Here is a 22,264-nt window from a genome sequence, read left to right as displayed (position 1 = left end):
TGTAAGACAATTATCGTACATCATATTAAAAAGGAAGGAATTTCATTTACCGTATGTGAATTCAAAAAAAATTCAAATGAACTTTTTAGTTTATCATTTAACAGTTCGACAGATTCCTCTTTAGAAATTTGAGACTTGGGTGGTCAACTTGTGAAACTGATGACAAAAAATTCAGAATTTGACGAAACTTTCGTTAATATTAAAAATATTTAATGTCTACTTATGAAATTTCAAGTTGAATATATTTATGTTATTAACCTTTTTAATATAGGTATTCACTGTAACAAGGAACATTCGTAATGCATTGAACTCTAATTTTGATGAAACTAAGAAAATACGTGCAAATTTATATTTAGATTAAAATTTGAATTTAACCAATAGAAATAATTCTTTCTGACATGTATTTATATCTTTAAATATTATTTGTAGTTAAGCAAATGATTATTAATTGCTATATTGTTTGGTTTTAGTAAAAATTATTTTAAAACATATTAATATATTATCTTTAAGGTTTGATTACATTTTACCTATAAAATTTTGCAAATTTGTGGAATAGCTAAAAATAAAAGATTTATATTTTTTTTGTGAAGTAAAACTACCTACCAAAGGTTTACTCTGATGGTATCTTCAAAACTATTGATGATCAAATAAAATTTTTTAAATAAGTTTCTAGTTTTTGATGGTAAGTAATATTGAATATATTCATCAAAAAATTTATATGAAATTCCTTTATTTCTAACTATTATATAAATCTGTGAAGTTTCATTAAAATTGGTGATTGATACTTTGTAGATGTTTCTTATACCTCTATTAAACAAAATATTGATTTTACCAATGATTGAATCTATACTTCAATTTACAATAAATATGTATTTCTACTCAATATGAATAATTACTGTGTCCTGTAGTAGTGTTTTCTAACAAACCATTCCTGAAGAATGAAAAATTGAACCAAAATTGTAGAAAATTGTAAACAGTTACAGTTTGGCATTCCAAGTTTTTAATGTTTATTAAACTAAAATAATGGTACTACATAAGAAATTTGAGAAAACATTTAATATGTACCATTTTAATATTTTATTAAATTTACTTTTATATATAAATATCTTCACAGTGTCTTATCATTTCTTAATGTTTTTAAAACACCATTGTATTATTTACACATATTTTTAAAAAAAGGACAGATTTAAATACATAATTATTTATAAGATTTTTATTAACTCCATGTTTCTACCTGATAACGATTTTCAATTTCTAGGTGTTTAATAAAACTTTCTGCTTCCTCTTCAGTTAGCTCTGCAATTTCTTTGACTAAACTAATAAATTCTTCACGGACACAGTTTGGCATATTTTTAGAATTACCTGCTAAATAAATATTACCATTTCTGCTAAGAAAATTCCAACACAGCTGTTTTTGATCATGTATGACATGTTGTACATATCTGAAATATTTATAAAACATTAAGTTATATAAAAGCATACAGATTTTAAAAGTAATCTTACATTTTATGCTTTTGATCTCTAGAAAATGCACAGAATAAATTTAAATGCATTTTCTGCGATAGATATTCAAAATCATTTTTACAATGATTATCTTTTTCTTTGTTTCTACAGCCAAAAAAAAGTACACAATTTTTTAAATCATTGTGCAATGAAGATTTGTCCAATAATAATGATCGGAATGGTGCAACACCTGTGCCAGGACCAATGAGTATCATTGGTTTATTATATTCAAATTTAAAAGTCCCTTTTTGTATCGAAAATAGTACTTTGTCTCCCTTTGTTAGTGTTGCCAACCAGTTGGAGCACAAACCATACCTTGGTTCTAGCAACTTTGTTTTATACTTCACTATAGCCACTAACATATGGATTTCATTTTCAGTGACTCTTAAACTTGAAGCTATACTAAAGGCACGAGGTTTTATGGGAGACATAATCTCAAATAGTAGTTTTATATTTAATCTACTAGTTGTATGAGGAAAGTCTGCTAATAATTCTAAAATATTTCTTCTTGGTCTATTAATGTAATTATATAGTTCTTCTTGGTCACTTGAAGTTGCAAATTCATGCAACTTTTCCTTCTCTAATTTATGTTCACTAATAAAGTACAATACTTGCATTGTAGATCTTCGTGGTTTAAAGTTTAAATCCCAATATTGTTCTACAATTTGTTGCAAAGTTAAAGTTTGTTTTAAAACAATAGGTACTTTGATTTCTTTTTCAGACACTTGAATTTTCATATTTGGATTTAATTGTACATTATTAGTATTTAATACGCTAAAAAAATTTTCAATTTGCTTCTTAGAATTTTTTGGTCTAACATACACTATATCTCCAGGTTGATAATTAATATTATTCGATTTAAGTTTAATTAATCTGACATCTTGAAAATGATCTTGTGTAGTAGTTCTTATGTTTTCAATTAATGTACCTATTCTCATTTCATTGTTTGTACGTACTTCTTTCATATAAATGTCATTGTCTGTACAATACGTGTTGTTCACAGAATTTATGCTTATCTCAGAAACACTAAACCTTTCAATTATTTGATCTCGATTACTATTTAAATCTCTGATGGAAATATTAAATACATCACTAATTTTTGTCCATAATTCTTTTAGCCAAGGATCGACAATTGCATCTATTCCTAAATCGTGTTGATCATCTGCCAATCCAATAGGTAGTAATTCCTTTGCACCTAGTTGTATCAATCTTTTGTTTAATTTTTTTGCTGCAAAATTAAATTTTTGGTAAGAACTATCACCTAAGCCTAATATTCCATATTTTATATTAGCAAGTAATGTTGACGGAAGACTTTTTCGTAGTAGAAGTCTCCAAAACTGTCTCATGTTACTAGGAGGATCTCCTTGGCCTGTTGTTGCAACCACAAAGATTACTATTTTTTCATTATCAAGATTTTGAATTTCATAATCATTCATTGCATATACAGTACTGTGTAAACATGTCCTGAAATAGAAATCAGAAAATCTTTCTAAAACTAAACAAAATTATTAAACCACACATCAAATTATTAATCAGATATTAAATCAAAACAATCTGCGTTTTCTGTATACAAAATAAAGGAAGGACAATGACAAAACCTTTTGGCATCTTTCCATATTTGTTCAGCTACGTCTTGAGCAGTGCCGGTTTCACTACCATACAATATCGTGATATTTGTATTATTCATTTTAATGTTCTTCTCGTGCAATGATTTAGTACAAAGTAAGTGTAAAAAAAATTGTGTCGAACTGTAAGGAATTGCTATGCAAGTGACTTCTAGCTGGTAGACAGTGACGTCATTGGACGCTTAGCAGACGATATCTGGAAAAACAATTTTTATAAGTGGGGTATGTAAACTTCAAACAGCAAAAACTGTTTTCTTCCGCGTTAAATGGTATATACTTTTAATACATTGACAGTCTTAGTCAATCAAATGTCAAGGATACGTGTCTAGGCTAAGTCCCATTTGGCACGCCGCCCAAGATATTTATAAATAAAAAAATAGCTTTCCCTGTACGCTGCTTGAACGAGTAGTTCTTAAGTGAACATTTTGCATATCTTAATCAACGTACTAAAGGAACACTTACAAGATTTCTACTTTAATCAATCTACGCGTTTCAAAATATTAAAACCGCTAAACGTTCTCGAAATCGGTATTGAAGTGTCAAGGGCGAGATAAAAGAAGTGCGGGGTGCATCTTAAAAACCGGAAGCGGATATAGTACAATTATTATAACTATAATAGTAATGACTGAAGAAGTTTGCTCGTTTTCGTACGTGCCTAAGGCGAAGATTGTTGGTGCGAGGATTCTGGTCTTCTTTAAGGACGAATTATTTGAAAGGAATAAACGGAGTTGTGGTTAAAAGAATCGTGTGACGTAACTGTATGGAACATTGACTTTTCGAACAAGGTGACCGTAGTAACTGAAATGAAATTTAGAAATACGGAAGAAGAAAGAAAAGGGATCTTTACGTTTTACCTGGGGTCTGCTAGTTAGAACTTATCAGTTAAATTAAACGCGGGAATATTTGAACATGGAAGAATTTTCTAGTTGAAAAGAATACTGTGAGAGAACTTTCGAAAATTGGCTGCTGTTCGTAGCCCTCTGGTGATAAGTACAGGAGATGTCATTATAGTCCCCAGACCCCAATGGTAATGATATTTTGAAGCAAGTTTCTTTTCGTACCGATTGATATTGGAATGCTTCTATGATACTAGAATAATTTTTATATATTTGCGGTATATAACTTCTTTGCTAAACATTTAAAAATATGATCGCGTAGTAAAAGCTTATTTTAAACTGCAGTTTTGCAGTTTTTAATTTTAAAAAGTTAGTATGTAAAATAATGAGAATTTATAAATATTGTGGTGTATACTTATATCGATAATATGTTTGAATTATTATTTTGATTTGTTTTCACATTTCTTTTTATCTGTACTAATTATTGAATAAATACTGAATAAATATTGAATCGATTAATAGTCGCGTGAATCCCAATGAATTGGTATTTGAGATTTCTAATTTAAATATAGAGAAATTCTGCCATTAAAATAATTAAGTACTCTTGAGAACTTGTGAGAATCGGTTTTAATTCGTATCCCTCTGATGGCGAATTTGGTAAACAGTGTCACATGACGTTGGCAGCACTGACATCTGTTTGCAGATAATTGTCAAAACCTACTTTCTCAGCGAAGTCCGCAGCTTTGCATGCCAGTTCGAAGGAAAATATCATGACTGCATTTGACTTGTAGAAAGGAAAGGGGCGCAAAGTGCAGTCACGAGGAAAATCGCGTGTCTGTTTTCAAGGAGTGAGTGAGTGTAGAAAGGTTTCTTGTCTCGTTTTTACGTCGCGTTTTACCCGTTCGACGAGTGACGTGCCTCGGGTCTTCGTCGGTGGGGAAGAAGATTACTTCGATTCTAACACGAGGAGAGAAGGCGCAGGCTTTCGTCCTCTCGGAAATTGATTTCGTGACTGTGCCTTAACCTGCTCTCTTGTTTAAATGCGATTACAGTGGGCTGCTGGCCGTAGTGCGTGATTCCTCTGATCCACGTCTGTCCTCACGTCAGTTTCACAACGATCGGCCGATACATCGTGCTTCGATGGAGCTTATTCGCGCGTGACAACAATTTTCGGGACACCAGGCTCAACTTTCGCCAGGTAGCCTCTCTTCCGATATATCAGCCGCACGAAGTTCGCTTTGTTCTGTAAATCGTGTCTACATTTCTCTTTGACGTGACGCTCATACGACATAAAAGCGCCAGAGGTCAGTCACATTTCAAACCTCTGTTACAGTTTGCCGCGTTTTGGTTTTGAAACACTTAGTCTCGCCAAGGAATTCTATATCATGCTTCCTTAGAAATGTTTGTCTACATAATGTCATGATTTTTATATGTATGTTATTTATATATATGATTGGAATTTGTGATGTAAATAAATTGGCTCTTTTAATGAGTTCCTCACTTTATGTTGCTCGTGAATGTAAATTTTCTGTTAAGGTTACAAAATTATATACATTAATAAAATTAACATTTGTTTTTATTTAATGATACGTGTATTTGTTTGTTCATGTCATATCCTTTTCCATTGAATTCATGTCTTTTCTTTTTTTCTTTGCAGATTTTGGTAGCTGTCTACATTCATATTACTGTGGCAGCTTTTATTTTCTTATATCCGATCGACATGTTTACCACATGACATAAACTTCATTCTATGATTAATGAATAATATCATCAATGTTTATGGAAATTATCTTTGCGCCGCATCTTATGACACAAAATATGCAAAATTTTGTTATTATAAGCACCAATAATTTGTCAGATATTTAATGTAACTTTCAACTTTACCTTCATGCTTTATAAATACATTTAATTTGAGTGTCGGTATTACACTGTTTATGCATTAGAAACAATAGAGTTTACATGATAAAGGGCTGTACAGAGAAAATGAATAACAGGCTTGAAGAACAGGAGTCAAAATGGACCTGTGAATATTGTACATACGAAAATTGGCCTTCATCTTTGAAATGCACAATGTGCAGAGGTACCAAACCATTATTAGGGGAAGACATTTATCGTCTAAGGGATCCAAGTCCACAGCGATCTGGATCAAATGTTGCATCTGGTTCAGTAACTCATTTAAGTCCTACGGATTCTTATAATCTTAGTCCTCAGAACTATAGTCAAAATGTACCATCGGGTGGAAAGTGGTCTTGTGCAATGTGTACCTACCTTAACTATCAAAATACCACACGTTGTGTTCAGTGTGGAAATAGAAAATCTACGGGTCTTAATCAGTCTATACACTCCATAGCCTCAAATTTGCACGAGCATCTAGCACCCCTCAGGTTAGGAGATCCACCACCAAATTCAGGATCTAATCCACCTCCAATAAACTTACATCCAGAAAAATATTACAATTTACAAACTAATTTACATCCTGAGAAGTGGTCTTGTTTTGTGTGTACTTATGAAAATTGGCCAAAAGCTACAAAGTGTGTGATGTGTGGTAATCCTAAAGAAAAGGACAGGAGGGACAAAACAACCAATAATATGGGTGTCATTTTGCCGAGTCCAGAGAGAGATCATAGTCAACGTAATTTACCTTCTCCACCTCATGCACTATATATTCATCAAACCCAGAGAGATGAGAACATGGCTGTAGGACGAAGGTAAATGTACTTTTTGATTCTTTTATCATAAATAATGATTTTAAATATTGACATAATCTTTAGTTGGATGTATCATAAGTATTTTTATGTTATAGGAGTTCACATAGATATCCCGATAGCAGAAATGACAGTTTGTCAACTTCTCAATCTCCTAATAATCGTGACCATGAGCGTAGAGTAAAACAATTAAGACGTCACACTGATTGGTGCTGGTTAAATGCATGTCTTGGCATTGTGGAAGGTGACAATGCTCCTGTTGAAGCTTATTTGGCAAGTGGTGGTGATCCTGCTCGTCAGTTGACTCATTCAGAGGTTCTGCTTCTAAATAGAAGTAGTGCTTTTGATGTTGGACATACTCTAGTACATTTAGCTATTAGGTTAGTGGGAAATAATTTTTGACAAAGGATTTCTTTAAAGCTATTTTAACTTATTTCATATATTTGTATAAGTATACATCTTCTTTGGCTATGTTTCAACTTATTCTTTATACATGTAGCACAATAAATGTTACTGTATGTTATACACTGTATAATATTATTGTGTTAGAAAGGCAAAATTTTCAAAATATTCTTTATTCAATTTGTCATATCTTTGACAGATTTCAAAGAGAAGATATTCTAGCAACATTATTATCACAAATTGAAGATTCTGGTTCTGGTTCTGGAATAAAAAGGGTACCAAGTTATGTTGCACCAGATTTGGCTGCACAAATACGCAGACATGTCACCAATAGTATTCGATTACGCAAGGGTTCTTTTCCATGTTATTTTGTCACTGATATAGCTACATTTGCTTTGCCTGCTGAGGTTACTATAACATTATAATTCTTTTTTTGGGGTATTGTAGTTTGTTAAAAATATTAATTTCTTGACATAATTTATATTATGCAAATTACATGAAAATTTAAATACACTATTCATTGTTAGGTTGAAGATTTACCAAGTATTGTTCAAGAGCAAATGTTAGAAGAGTTATTAGATAAAGAAGCTCAACAGCAATTAGAAGGTGGTGGTGGAGAACCACCAGCACTGAATTGGTCTTTAGAAATTACTGAACGTTTAGGAAGTCGCTTACATGCACTTTGGAATAGATCTGCTGGAGACTGTTTACTAGATTCTGCAATGCAAGCTACTTGGGGTGTTTTTGATCGAGATAATGCTTTAAGAAGAGCTCTTGCTGATTCTTTACAACAAGCTGGTCAATTGTAAGCGATTTTTGCGATTAACTTTTTCCACTAATAAACTATGCATTTTATACATTAGGAACAGATTAAAATACCTGTATTTTTATTATTTTAGTTTTTATCCTCGATGGAGAGAATATGAAGCATCGCAAGCGTCTAGAATGTTGGATTTTACATTAGAAGAAACTCAGTGGCAAGAAGATTGGGAAAGTTTATTAGCAACAGCTGCACAACCAGGAAGCGCATTGGAACAGTTACACGTGTTTGCTCTTGCTCACATTTTAAGGCGACCTATTATTGTTTATGGTGTTAAATATGTTAAAAGTTTTCGGGGTGAAGATATAGGTAGGTTATCGCATAAAGTTTATACTCTCTGTAAAGAAAATAAGTCACAATATCAAGTTTTTATGTGACTCAATATAATCTATTTTTATATAGGTTATGCAAGATTTGAAGGTGTTTACCTGCCGCTCTTATGGGAACCTTCATTTTGTATTCAATCGCCTATTGCTTTAGGTTATACCCGTGGTCATTTTACGGCTTTAGTTCCCATTGAACCGTATACATCATCTCGAATACCACCTCTTTCATCTCACGGTGGTGTAGGTTTAGGTGGTGGTAATTGTCCACTTCAGCAATTACAATTACAAATGCAAACTACATTCATGCCATTAATGGATCGAGAACACAAGCTTTTACCAATACATTTTTTGAGTCCAGAGGAAGTTGGCAGAGAGGAATCTATTTTAAAAGAATGGCTTGACGTGTGTAGGACCGAAGGTGGTATCCTTGTCGCGCAACAAAAACTTCACAAGAGACCTTTACTTGTAGCACAAATGTTGGAAGAATGGTTAAATCATTATCGAAGGCTCGCGTAAGTACAGTCTTGAATTTCAAATCCACTTTATTTTGAATTTTATTTTATCTCCTTAATCATATGAATGTTAACGTTACAGTCAAACAAATAATGCACCCTTCTCGAGACCCGCTGCTTTACAAGATTACAGTAGCGACGGTGACACAGAAGACGAATAACGAGATGCAATCTGTTAAGTTACTAAATTCACACGAGAAGACTTTTTTCCATAATTTCGTTGATGCTTCAATCACAAGATCTCTAAGATTCAGAATGTGACAAAGAAAGTGTACAGACGTTACGATTCACTCATTTTCATTGGCAATGTATTATTTCCATATGATCTTTGTATATTAATATTAGTCAATGAACCACTGAATATTCGAAATCTTATTGATTCGTACTATTAATTATACCGCATGTTTATGAATTAATACAATTATTTGTTGTACTAATTTATTATTAATTGTATGTATATTCATTGCAGGATGCATTGAATAATCGTTATGTAACTAAAGTGCGATTCCGAATTTTAAACAGTGAGTTAACAAATTAAATTTTGCTATGACTTAAAGTGTTTTAACTTTGGTTAGTTTTCGTTTAATAAGTTCAATGCGCTGCAAAAATACACCTCTATTATATAGAGGATATTTAATACTGATTTTCATAATAATATGTTTATAACGAAGAAGTTATATTAAATACTGTTAAAAAATGTAGTATGAATCATTGTCAGTTTTGGGTTTCAAATCCACAACGGTTAAAGTACTGGCAAAAGAAAATTAGATGTTAAATTAATATAAATCAAACTCCAATGTAAGAAACATTGGTAGTTCTTGTTTCTGTTTCAAGTGCGACAAAAATTTTCGCAGAAAAGAAGCACCATTGATGCATTATATTCGTGAGAAAGAAATTAGGGACAAAAGAATTCTCGCTTGTTAATTATGAAAAAAATATTTGTTTCAAAAAGAGCATAATTATAAGAGTTTATGACGACCGTCGCGTTGGTCGCACTCTCTTTGTCTAATCAAGTGTGAAAGTACTTGGGGACTGGTACAGATCATGTGATTTTTAAAGATAGTAAATAAGGACTTGAAAACATTCTGTAATCGTCTTTGAATCACTTGTTAACTTTGAGCTGTGTTAATTAGCGTAAAAACGAAATTACAACGACACATTTCTCTGGCAAGGACAGGGCAGAGAGCATTGTGTTTTCTCTGTGACCACTTACGGTGTATTAATATAACGATAACGAAGTACCAGTTAAACCGTACTTCTTTCTGCGTGAAGAAAAAAGAAGAATAAAAAGCAAGAACAACATTGTGCGAGTGGATCAACTCATACAAGGTGTAATCACCGCGATCGTAGGAGTACTTGAACTTTTATAAAAAAAAATATGCGGTTGAGGGCAGAGAAACAAGTAGTACTATTTAAGCACCAAGTTTACATCTGGTGCATACTATATTCGCGAACGGACAAAGATATATGATAACTGGCTCAGCCAAACGATGAACCTTAATCAAAAAAGTACAAAAAATCGTAAGAGGGGAAAAAATGTTTGTTTACGAACGTGTTACATGGTTCGCTTAACATTTAGTCTTTGTTTTTACTAATTCTAATGTAGCTTCTAGTCCTTTTTAGCACCGTCGTTTTTTCTAATCACACGTGGAATGTGATTTAATTGCGTGATTACCGAAGGGCTCGATAATGTTCATATAGGGAAATATTTCAAGTCAATTCCAAAATGTTTTAACAGCACAGGCGTTGTGTCAAAAGAGTGAGGATTGATGAAGTCACCATTATTGTATTATTTTTCCTTTTGTTTTTGGTATGATTTTTATGTGCACTACTCAAAGAGCACGTGCGTTTCTTTGTGATCAGTTGTATTGGTGATATTCAACATTCTCGGATGCGGCGCATGCAAGAATTAAAATGTAAAGTGACGACACGCTATGGTAGTGTTTTCTTTCCCCGTTGAATAAGTGTTTCTTGCTCGTGTTGCCAGAATTTATTCGGCAGGTGATAAAAAAAAATTATGAAGATTTAAGAATTTAATTGAATCAGATAGAACTCTATATTAATATAGAATATATAAAATAGATTATATTAAATTATATATCAATGTACAATAATTCTAAATGACGATTTATTATTATTATTATTATTATTATTATTATTATTATTATTATTATTATTACTATGATTATTATTATATTATATTATATTATATTATTATTATTATCAACATCATTATTAAATCCATAATAAGAAGTATCGAAGTGAATGAATAAAATTTAAATTACTTCATGCCCTTCGAACACCGATCCTGATGGTCACACGTGAAAATAGACTAATTAACAGTACAATTCGAACTTGTAATTAAATCATCTAGTTGATCCTTTGACCCAGAAATACTTAACACTTTATAACTTTGTTTAATACTGAAACACATTGTTTCATGACTGAAGTCTGTTGTGTTGAGGGATCAATTTCAGTGATAATACTATGAAAATCTGTGTAATGGAATTTGTATTTTAACGTTTCGTTCTTCTTTTTGCTTGAGTACACTTAATTGTATTAAATAATTTATTGCAAAACTAGTGATTGAAGTTTCATTGCAGTATTTTTTGATTACATATTTATTGGTTAAATACTTTTACTCAGCTGAATTGCTTTTGAGAAAATTGTTTGAAATGGTATAACTGCTGCTTTTCTATAACAATGAAAAATAAGGACAATTCATGATACATGTTCCGTGTAATCTAATTGATGTACTTATGTAAGGCAATCAAAGACTTACATAAAGCAAGTATCAAGTTTAACGAAACGTTTTCAATCTGTCTTTGTAATTTATTATTGTTTCACTATAATGAATTCTCATGTTTTATTTCAAATTTCATTTTCAGACCGAGATTACTTTTTTCTTGTATGGTGTAGCAGTCAGAAGGATGCAATTGCAAATAGTTAACACAGCATTGAATGGTGGCAAAATTGTAGTAGCAGGAACATTTAACAGTGAGAGATGCATTAATATTACAAATCACATTTCTGGATTGTATAGACAAAGTTTGGACAAATTCATTTAGTATTATCTAAAAGTTTCTGAAACTTTAAATTGTATTAGTATTTAAAAATATCTTCTAAAGAATTATTTACATTTTATTGCTCATTTCTCAATTAAAATTTGATTTTGATATTTAGTATAATTGTCAATTCAATTAAAAAATTTTAATTGAAGCGTAACATTAGAAGTTTGCTAACTTTTGTTTGTTTTACTTCATTAGAATGAAGTTTCAATGATTAAGCATACAAATAATAATTGCAAATTTTGTACCAGTTTGTATATAAATTACAAATAATGAAAATAATTCTACTTTCATTCTAACTCTTGTGGTGCTTTGTCATACTCATAATTGGCAATATATTGTATTACTGTTATGTCTCGTAATGGAGTAAGCTTCTCAAGTATCGTGCTCTTAATTACCCTTATCAAGTGTACTGAGGTTGTATTTAAGAGAACATTTCATGCCATCTAAAACTGAAAAATAGTTACCCGAGGAGATTTGCAGTTTTAATTTCTGTAGAAAAAGTTGCTGTGATTCCTTTGTTATTTTACCATATAAATATACATGTAAATAGAGTTTGTCTTATGGAATTATTGGAATACAGGAGCACTTAATAAACTGCATAACAATAAAGCTTAATGCATAGAAACTTGTTACTTTTCAATTGTCCATTTAACATCAATTACATTTGTATTCTCATATCTGCTATTTTATTGACTAGTGTAAAATACTTATATTTGTAAGTACATCCTTTCAACTCCTTGTGGTGTGAATAAGCCTCTAAAAACCTCTTAGATACAAGCTTCCTTAATTCCTTGTAACATAGTGAATTTTGTCAGCTTTGCGTTATGCAATCTAAAATGACTCAGAAAATGAGCTCAATCAAATGTATACATATTTTACAGAATTGTAATAAATTTCTAATATCAAGAAATGCTTTCATTGCATGCTCACAAATTTTAATATTAATGATCTTCAGCTTAAAATATTGTTTATGAGTTGTCACTGGTGATACAGGTATACTGTTATAGTAAGTATAAATAAATATTTATATTACTACTTTGTACAAATTAGTTTTTCAGCAAATCAATTAAATACTATTAATTTAGAAATAAAGATTCTTAAACCTGATATTTTGTTCAGGCATGTTTGACTATATATAGAAATATTCTTCACTTATGGAAAGAAAAATACAAAATATCTAGATAAATATTTGTAAATCAAAGTAGAAATTTAATGAAAATATAAAATTATAACAAATTAGAACAGTTTTTTCATGAATATTCTTGAAATTGGTTCAAATCAAATAGGAAAGGATCTGTAAGTGACAATAATTGCTTTCTATTGCAAGAGATTACAATATTTTTTTTTGAACTTATTTACGAGTAGTTTTAAAAAAATCTTTATTTTTCATTATATTTGTGAAGAAATCTGATATAACTATGTAATTATGCTTAGAAGTTAATATAATAATTCTTAAATGAGGTAATACTATGTTTTTATTAAACTATTAAGGAAGTTCATGACCATAATTTACATGTAATTAATTTTCAGCAACAAATTGCAATATTTTTCAATCCTTATGTATGGATATTTTTTTGACAGGACATCCTTAGTTTTCAATGGATTCTTTAACATGATTAATTGATTAATCGTCATTTTTATTATGGTTAGTTTATTAATCAATTAAAAAAGTAATCAAATAATCAATTACTGTTCAAATTCGTAATGAAGTAGTCGATCTTTCTATGTTCACCAATCAGGCATTCACTTCTCGATTGCTGTTTCCTAATTTAGAGTGGCTTTGGAGACTCTTGTAATTACTATCGTTTTAATGATCGTCCATCGTTCACATCGGCGACCTAATTTCTGAGTGGTTTTCGGTTCACCCTTCACCGACCTCTCTTCTTCGTGGTTAATAGGACAATTCACTCTGTTTTTCGACGCGCTGTGAGATTCGTTCCATTGGTATGCATCTAGAGAACTTGTAAACCAGTGGGCGTTCTGTCGTTCGAGGATGCTTGAGATTGTTCAATTACAACGATAGTTAACACCTTGCCCTCGGCCCACTTTTGCGCGTTGTTGTTAGTAAATTTGATTGTTGCGTATACGTCACATATCAACTTAATCCTGTATGATACTTAAATAAGATATTTTACGCGGTGAAACATCATTATTGATCTTAGGGTATTATATAGATAGTAGTAGTTGTTTCGAATCTTTTCTCTGCCCAACATATTAAGGAGAACTATAATATTTTGGTCCGATTTTATCGAAAAAGAAATATAGTGCCCTTTAGGTTGACATTGTCCCTACCACTTTTTAGAGCTACACGTATAAAGGTGAAGCAGTCAGAACTCAATTCTTGGAATATCTACCTCTCCTTCAGGTTGTACCTGCTTGATCCCGAGCCTATAACAATTCGAAGGGCAACACTGTATTGTTATTTATTATTATGATGATTTTCATCTGCTAGATGATTTGACTGTTTCATTTATTTATTGTACTAGATTCTTTATGTCTTGTTATACAAGGTGTTGCAAAAGATTTTCTTTTCGAAACCAAATAACCGCGCGTGTGACCTAATATTATTTCATTCAGAAACACGTCACTTGGATACTATCCCTGTTTTGTTTTACGAAACGTATATTAACAATAAGTAATACCTTGAATTCATTGTCAGTTTACAAAGTTATATTCTTAATTCTGGATCGTAGAAATTGACAGAGTTTCGTTTAGAACGTTTGTTTATTTCCGATTCATTTTTTCTCCTCTGATAAAGAACTCAAGTTCCATTACAATGCAAAGATATTGAAGCTTCAAGTAGAAGGCCTAACAAACCAGAGTCTATTCACCCAACATTTTGAGTGAAAAGGGTTAAGGGCTCTAATTCTGCAGTTATTTCGAAAGTTGAATGAAATGTCCAATAGACTTTTGTGAAAGACTTGAATTTTTTTTTTTAAGTAATGGCTATTAGTAGACCAATTTTTGCTGGATATGTTTAACATTGTTGTTAAAGCAACTGAAAATTAGTGCATGTTGTGGATAACTAACTGGGTACAGTAAAAATCTTTGCAAAAATATTTCTTAAATGTTACCACGGAACTATATTTTATAATGACCATTCAAAAATGTATAAATGTCATAAGCGTGAGATGGAATGTTTGCAAAAGTTAATGTGTGTTTGTTGCAGATAGTTCATATTTTAATTTACAAGTGAAAATTAGTTTGCGAGTTGAGCGCGTAAACGAATAACTTATTAATATTCAACCGGCCACGATTTCATTCAATTAGGCGGGAATTTTCATTTGATCTCCCTCGTTTCAATTGTTTCGTACTTCTTGCGTAGATGGACCATCACCGTTACTCTATTTTCGGATAGAAAAATTAGTAACATGAAATTGTTTCAAATTATATTTTTCAAAATTAATCAATTTCCATGTAGTTAATTGCAAAAATTATTACTAATTGAAACATTAATAGATTCATTTTATAAGAAATTATATTGTTGTTATGAAGTCGTATAATGTTTAAGTAAATACAAACGTGCAAATTAAATCTAAAAATTATGACTGAAAATAATCTTTACACGGTTTGCGAAGCACGTAAAGAGAAATGCATCTTACGTATAAATATTCACATACTGTGTATAATGTATGTGTTGAGCATTTGCCGTGCAGAGTAGACATTGTTGTTTAACAATGTTTAACAATTAATTTACAAATAACTAATCTATATAGGCACGTGTACAATATGAAATATGTTCTAAAACTTTCGAAATTGGGATAAATTGTCTTTGAAAATGTTCTTAAAATATTTGAATTGTTTTCTTTTTAAGAAACAAGAATAGAAATTTGCAAAAATACATCGAGAATTCTCGAGATGGGACTTTTGGCTAACGTGCATAAAATTTAAAAGGGTCTTATAACGTGGTCTCGTTCAATTAATCGCAGAGGAAAATTACGACAGATTCGCCGTTTTTTAATACATTGGGTTGAATAAAGAAAAACTTCTTGTTCTGTCAAAAGGAATTCAATATCGTATCACAAAACACAAACAATAGACACATTTTATTTTTTCGTATGCGTTATTTGTTAACCATTAGGATAAGTATACACGCGTTTAGTTAAAATGCTTTCGCTCGATAAACGCCATCTATTGAAGAAAACTAGTACCTTTGTTCGACCCAGTCGTATAAAATCGTATCTCATGATCGAATGAAATTATAGGTATTTAACATCGAGGTATCTCGACACTAATCATTTTTCAAAATCGATTAAATTCATCACGAATCGATTGCAACAGACTACACGTTCAAATAAACGAATCGAACGTGCAATTTGCACGCAACGTTTAAAACAGTCGTTCGTGGCAATACAACTTCTCGTTTTACTTTGGGACGAGCAAATAGAAAATTTTCTAACCGTGATTGCGCTGTATTCGTTCATTCCACGAAACTTATCTTCGGAAGTCAAATAAATGAAATTCTGGAAAGTATTTTCTGTGAAGTTTACCTTCAACAAGGTGATGGAATACATTTTGGAACCACATGCTACATACTACGTTATTTTCCTTTTTCTGTTAAATTCAGAGGAAATATTTGAAGATTAAAAAGTTTTTAAATTGGAATTTGAATGGACCACGTTGAGCGTTAGGAAGTATTTGAACGTTACATTTCGTACAACGAGACGAGTGCTCTCCTAAACAAAACCACGTGACAGGATTGAAACGATAAGAGGTTATATCCAGAATAGGCAGGGATACGATATAATGCATACAAGGTACTACTTATGTATACCAGTATCCGTTTAAAGGCTTTGAAATTGACAATATCTTAACAAAATCTTTACCAGTCCGATTTTTAACCGTTTTTCGAGTATTTTTACGTTTCATCCCGCTATACGTCGGATCTACGATGTATTACTGACCAGACTGACATAAATTTGTTTACCCTACGATTACTGTAGACGTTTGTACAGTGTTTTTAAACCAGGAACGGCCCTAAAAATAGATACAAATTTATTACTTTGGTATCTGTAAACACAAATTTAGATTAAATGCTATGAAGCTGTTAGTTCGGGTGTATCTAGGTTCCAATTATAAATCGGTTATCGGCGCATTACAAATTTTCAATATAATTCAGGATTGCATCATATATCGACACTGGTACGAGAACAAATTAAAGACAGTTCATTTTTAAGATATTCTAATCAAGTATTAAAATTGTGAACGACTATTCAAGTAAAAATTTCCCGATTATAAAATATTATACATTGTCGCAAGGTCGATGGATGTTATGGGCCAATTACCAATTTGAATTTTGATATATTTCGAACAAAATATTTCGTCTCCGATTTGTCACGCTTGTTAAAAACAAATTTGATAACTTCGATCTCGATAACTTATTCCACGAGCGACAATATTTTCGAAACGTCGCGTTAAAATTCCCAATCATTGGTGTTTCATACTTGATCATACTTGTTAAACATAAAATATTGACAACCACCGTTATGCTCGTTGAACTTTCAGTTCTTTCTTCGCTCGAAGAGAATTCTCTTCGATTCTCGCCTCGTCCCCGGACTGGTATGCAGTTCTCCGTTTAATGTTGCGGAAGGCAAAGCGAAACTGGCGAAATAAATGGCCGAGTTGAGAATCAGCCGCATTGTGCCGCGCCAAATTGCAAGAAAGCGAGCGGTTGCACCGCCCCGGAGTCGAAGAACCATCCGAAGAAGAATGCAAAAGAAAGACGAATGGAGGTTGAATTGGCATCAATGACGCGGATGTCTCTATCGAAACCTTTAAAACTGCGTTTCGTCCCGCAAGAAACGAGCTCCGATAATTGGACGAATAAAACGGTTCGCGGGGCGAATTTCTTTCTTTTTTTTTTTTTTTTTTAACGAAAGAAGCTGGCTTCTCCAGAGGGATACGGAATTTCTAGGGTCGAAATAGCCTCGCGTAATAAGATACCTCGTTGCGGAATCTTTCCCGAGATAGGAAGGTCACGATAAAACGAGTTAAAATCGTTTCGTGCAAAATTGATTGGGACTGCCCTCTTGTCAATTTAGAACCGATAATTAGACGCTTGCACAGGGTGTTCCTGACACTTAATCGACCATTTTGAGGTTGCGTGCTACTCGATCTAATATACAGGGTGAGCCGTGAAAAACAGGAGTCATATCCTTGTGTCGAAAAACTTCCAAAGACAAAGTCTATTTGACAATTTATTTCAAGAGACGTATACAGTGATGGGAAACAAATTTTTACAAGGTTATTTTTCTACACGATTTCAAGGTCACCGGGATTTTTCTTTTTTTTTTTCTTTTTTAAACGGAATCGTGTATTTTTTATTATAGTATATCGCAACCGATGTCGATACGGAGTTATCGATATAGTATTCTATGTCCTTGAAGTGACCTCGGGCTGAAAATGTAACTTTAATTAACGGACGTATCAACGTGTTATTTGAATCAAATTCAATGTTCAGAATTGTGAGTTTTATTTGAAAAATTCAGCTTGCTACAGTTTAGAAAATTATTATTCGAAAGTTCTATAATATTTTGCTACACGATTTCTGATTATTGTTAATTATAATTCGGCTTTTCAGGAACCAAGAGGCAATCAAGATAATTGTGAGAACAAAGTTTCACGCGTTGATGGATGTACATCGCAAAACGTCGTTACCGTGTTAATTCTATTTTCGTTATCGTCGTCAAAGTGTTAACACATGGGGTGTGTAACACACGGGGTCTTATAAAACACGAGCATGGTAATCCATTGTTTTCCACCAGGAAAATGTAATTCCTTGGCATAAAACGTTCAAAAGCGATCCGCTTCTTAGGATACCGATAAGAAACGTTGTGTGTTCGAACTATATATTTGGAAAACTTATAGAAAGTTGCCTGGCAAACTTATTTTCCGTATCGCGGATTGTGTACACAACGTTCGTGCAATATTCACTTTCAAGAGATCTCGTGAATTTCCCCTTCTCCTCCAGCAAACTCAACATCGTTTGAGTAATAAAAGGGCGGATCTTGAATTCATCGTAAATCGAACTACCTTACGCGAAGAGTTCTTCAGAATCTCCGGAATATACGTGAAATATAATCAAGTCCCTGGATATATTTATGCGGATTAAATGAAGGGAAGCTGAGCGCTCTTAAACGAAATAAAATTCGCGAAAAGTATTGCTGGATTTTTGTTTAAACCAGTTTAAGAAAAATATTTATCGTACATAGCTTTCTTGAGCAAAGAATTATGATAGCGAGCAATGAGAATAGTATTCAATGTATTTAGCCTTTACCTTCAAGGTCGTCGACAGATTATCCCCACTATGTAGTTTCTTTGTTTTGCTGTCTTCGTTTCGCTTTAGTAGAGACGAGGGATAGTTTTATCTAGATAAAAATTGCGCCCAACAAATAAGAGTTTTAACAAAAAATTAAGTCCATTATTATTAATTAGTGTCCATTATTCGTCGAGTAGAGATAAGAATTTGAAATACAGAACGAAAAATATTTCATTTTGTACGAACAAAAAAATAGCCTTATTCTTAGCGGAGGAAATAGTCTTGAATAGTCGTTAAATTTTGTCCCGACCGTAATACTAGGAAAAGAATGTTCATTTTTAGCAAAAATGATACCGAATCGAAGGAATCGGTTAGAATGGGCCCGGTAGCGGCCATAAAGTTTTGTTTCTTCCATTAAGCAGATCGTAGAAGGGAACTCGGGTAGTTACTTACGAATAAACTGGAACGAATTGTCAAAAGTAGTCCAGAAACCCGAGTAACATTTAGCGAGGAATTATGGTATCGTCCAAAAAGAACTTTCCCTTTTACCTTCTCGAAACACACAAAAGAACTCGTCTACCTTCTTAGAAGCAAACTAAAAAATACTGCCTAAAGTGGATCAAGATTTGAGTAAATCCCAAACAGTTTCCATAAAATACGGCACCGCACGTTTAAAACCAATAAAAAATCCATCGCACGAGAAAACCCTTCACCATAAAAGACAACCCCAAGCGGTCCAGGAGCCATGAATAACAATCCCAAAGAGAATCGAATTTTGGCGTCACCTGTTAAGGATACTGCCTTGTGTCTAAAATCAATATCAAGATTCTGGTACTTCCTGCTTACCGTGCGAATTAATGGATGGTGGCAAAGCTAGATCAGAGTTGTAACAACGAATGAAAAGATCCTGGAAACGTTCCTCATCGTCGTTGAATTTTAGACCAAGGCTGGTAAACAACGATGTAATCGCTAGGCCTGCTTTTGATGACCTTTCGTTGGAGAAATGGATTCAGGTACACGGTTCGCCCACGAAGTTTCAGAACTGGGTTAATAATACATTAAACTCTCGAGAAAACAATTTTATTCTTTCTTAGTTTTTAACGTAGTCTTCTTCTAGATCTATGCACGGAGTGGCACTTTCGCAAAGCTTCCGGGTTCCTTCTAAGAAATCAGATGCCGGAATAGTATTAAGCTCGCGCGTCACATCGATCGGAATGTCTACGACGGAATCGAGAGGACGCTTCTTCGAGCAAGATTTCAATTCAGAAAACAGAAAATAGTCCACACGTGAAGAAGAGGGGGATGATCAAGAATTGTATCGCCTTTCTTCGTAAGAAACTCCATAACGCAAATCTTACACTGAACTTTCCGTTCGTGCTGTTTACCTATAATAGTGCAAGCTAATCATATGCCTTTGCGACGGTAAGTAAATACGTAAAGTTAAAAATTAAATTTATTGAGTTTATTATTTATAAACTTTACACCCTTTTCTTACTAATTATACTCTTTTTATTATTATTAATATTGCAAGCCGTACAATATAAGTGTTAATAGCGTTCGAAACCATGACAATAGGGTATTACGATCTTACGTTTAACACTAAAACTATCGACGATGAACGTATTCCTATTTTTAACGAACTTTGTGCGTATCTTTGAAAGTAGAAACGGAAAAGACGAATTAATTTACGAGTACGATCAATTTTCTATTTCAATAATTGTCACCGAATATTGCAAGGAAAAGGACCGTTATAATCGAGTAACTTTGAAATGAAATTCAAAATGTGTCAAATGATCCCTTCGGTAGTTCTAGTGTTAACAAATAGCTACTTTTAAATGCGCGTGATTACACGAATGAAACTTTGGGCAAATCGCAACCATCCACAACAATGGTTGTCGGATGGTTCAAATAGTGCTCTGTGAAAAAAATTAGTCTTAAAACTTTGCTGACCCACCGTATATTTAGATGGGTTCTAGAAGTCCCCTTCGTAGTCTTGTACATCCTATTTAGACTGGTTGGGGAGAGACTAAAGGAGTCCGTCCAAACGAGAATAGACAGGATGGTTTGAATCCACGCCCATGACAATCCTAGTTTCACCTGGGGCGCTGTCCAAGAGGATGACACAGGGTCCCGATAACTTTCGTCGTAAACACGTTGAGGTGTCAAGCTCTTCTAGAACCTCTCGTACGGCTTTCATGTTGAGAGATCGGGTCTAGGAGAATGGAAAACCGTGCGAAGGGTTTCAGTACAGTTACAGACATGTCACGTTTATGTGTTATGTTCCGTATCTAGCATTCGTAGACCTAACAGCCAGTTTCTGTCAGGAGATTTCAAATCGGAATACCTATTCCTCTCGTATTTGAATCATCGAGGTCTAGTATGGAATATTTTTAAATTTCAGCAATTGCAAGGAAATTTACTCTTGGATAACTATTACTGCTGGAGTTTAAGACAATTTCAGCAGGGACAAGATCCGGTACAGACGTGTTCTAGGAACGGTTTAAGTAATTAGGTCACTGCCTTGAAAAATTGATATTTTTCTACGATGTTTTGGCTATTAGGCTATTGCAGGTAATTGAATAATCTATGTTTCACGTATGCGTTAAGTGCATAGTTATCCACGAATCTCCGTTTAGGATGGTTATTCCCTTAGCGGTATTATCTAGAGGCTTGAGTTTAAAATCGAAATTCTGTGACGAAGTAATGATCATTAAATTTCTGTTACGTTGTTTAAAAACTATTTTCGTGAAATATAAGCGTGCTGCCCGAACATTTCATTCTCTGTGATCTGTTTAAAGAGATAGAACCGTCTTTATGTAAGGTAATCGTCTAATCGCGTCTAACGCGAAGAAGTCCCAAAGTGTACCAGTGACTTTTTAACGAGCTTTCGTACAGTGATAAGGCTTGAAATACTTTTTTAAATACTTAAGTTAATATTATACGGTGTTAGATAAAGGCGGTCCATAATGTAGGAAGTATCGAGGAATGTATTATTTGAAGTCTATCTTTCTAAAAACAACATTGACAACCAAACACGTGACGCAATCGCTACAAGCATCCGAGGACCAACATATTCCCCATGCGTAATTATTTTCGATTGCTTAATTTTTCTTTTATCAGCTAAAGGTGATAAACACAATTGTTGCGAAGAAATTAAGTCTTCCGATGTACACAATTCGCCCCTTTACGTTTCGGTTTCTCTTTCG

General features: G+C 32.9%; 2 protein-coding genes across 10 annotated transcripts; one reads left to right on the top strand and one right to left on the bottom strand.

The window, feature by feature from the left end:
• Positions 1-1,004: 1,004 nt before the first annotated feature.
• LOC143144047 (NADPH-dependent diflavin oxidoreductase 1-like) lies at positions 1,005-3,714 on the bottom strand. Of its 2 annotated transcripts, none has more exons than XM_076306043.1 (4): positions 3,591-3,714; positions 3,102-3,324; positions 1,504-2,967; positions 1,005-1,442 (listed from the first exon to the last, which is right to left on the bottom strand). In XM_076306043.1, exons 2-4 carry the CDS (start codon positions 3,188-3,190, stop codon positions 1,217-1,219), a joined length of 1,779 nt encoding a protein of 592 aa, XP_076162158.1. In that variant the 5' UTR covers positions 3,191-3,324; positions 3,591-3,714; the 3' UTR covers positions 1,005-1,216. The 2 variants fall into 2 exon arrangements, with proteins under 2 accessions (XP_076162158.1, XP_076162157.1); XM_076306042.1 differs by having other exon boundaries at positions 3,406-3,656.
• On the top strand, positions 3,175-12,700 carry Trbd (ubiquitin thioesterase trabid). Of its 8 annotated transcripts, XR_012991331.1 has the most exons (10): positions 4,627-5,162; positions 5,622-6,672; positions 6,768-7,049; positions 7,271-7,478; positions 7,599-7,876; positions 7,971-8,200; positions 8,294-8,729; positions 8,812-8,903; positions 9,199-9,250; positions 11,618-12,700. XR_012991331.1 is itself a non-coding variant. In XM_076306040.1 (9 exons), exons 3-9 carry the CDS (start codon positions 5,924-5,926, stop codon positions 8,888-8,890), a joined length of 2,262 nt encoding a protein of 753 aa, XP_076162155.1. In that variant the 5' UTR covers positions 3,175-3,350; positions 5,017-5,162; positions 5,622-5,923; the 3' UTR covers positions 8,891-9,192. The 8 variants fall into 8 exon arrangements, 7 of the variants coding, with proteins under 7 accessions (XP_076162155.1, XP_076162156.1, XP_076162153.1 ...); XM_076306040.1 differs by lacking the exons at positions 9,199-9,250; positions 11,618-12,700 and adding an exon at positions 3,175-3,350 and having other exon boundaries at positions 5,017-5,162; positions 8,812-9,192; XM_076306041.1 differs by lacking the exons at positions 9,199-9,250; positions 11,618-12,700 and adding an exon at positions 3,361-4,155 and having other exon boundaries at positions 5,017-5,162; positions 8,812-9,192.
• Positions 12,701-22,264: the final 9,564 nt, after the last annotated feature.

Source organism: Ptiloglossa arizonensis, chromosome 3 (assembly GCF_051014685.1).
Source record: "Ptiloglossa arizonensis isolate GNS036 chromosome 3, iyPtiAriz1_principal, whole genome shotgun sequence".
NCBI classification, from domain to species: domain Eukaryota; kingdom Metazoa; phylum Arthropoda; class Insecta; order Hymenoptera; family Colletidae; genus Ptiloglossa; species Ptiloglossa arizonensis.
Note: the sequence above shows the minus strand (reverse complement) of the source record. Positions and strands in the feature narration are given on the sequence as shown.

What these genes read in the sequence shown, in the direction of transcription:
- LOC143144047 (XM_076306043.1), bottom strand. Translation starts at nt 3,190, where the DNA reads ATGAATAATACAAATATCACGATATTGTATGGTAGTGAAACCGGCACT. An exon ending in ATATGGAAAGATGCCAAAAG is followed by an intron (nt 2,968 to 3,101) that starts GTTTTGTCATTG and finishes TTTCTATTTCAG; the next exon opens with GACATGTTTACACAGTACTG. An exon ending in AGAGATCAAAAGCATAAAAT is followed by an intron (nt 1,443 to 1,503) that starts GTAAGATTACTT and finishes TAAATATTTCAG; the next exon opens with ATATGTACAACATGTCATAC.
- Trbd (XM_076306038.1), top strand. Translation starts at nt 5,924, where the DNA reads ATGATAAAGGGCTGTACAGAGAAAATGAATAACAGGCTTGAAGAACAG. An exon ending in TTACAACAAGCTGGTCAATT is followed by an intron (nt 7,877 to 7,970) that starts GTAAGCGATTTT and finishes TTATTATTTTAG; the next exon opens with TTTTTATCCTCGATGGAGAG. An exon ending in TTTTCGGGGTGAAGATATAG is followed by an intron (nt 8,201 to 8,293) that starts GTAGGTTATCGC and finishes ATTTTTATATAG; the next exon opens with GTTATGCAAGATTTGAAGGT.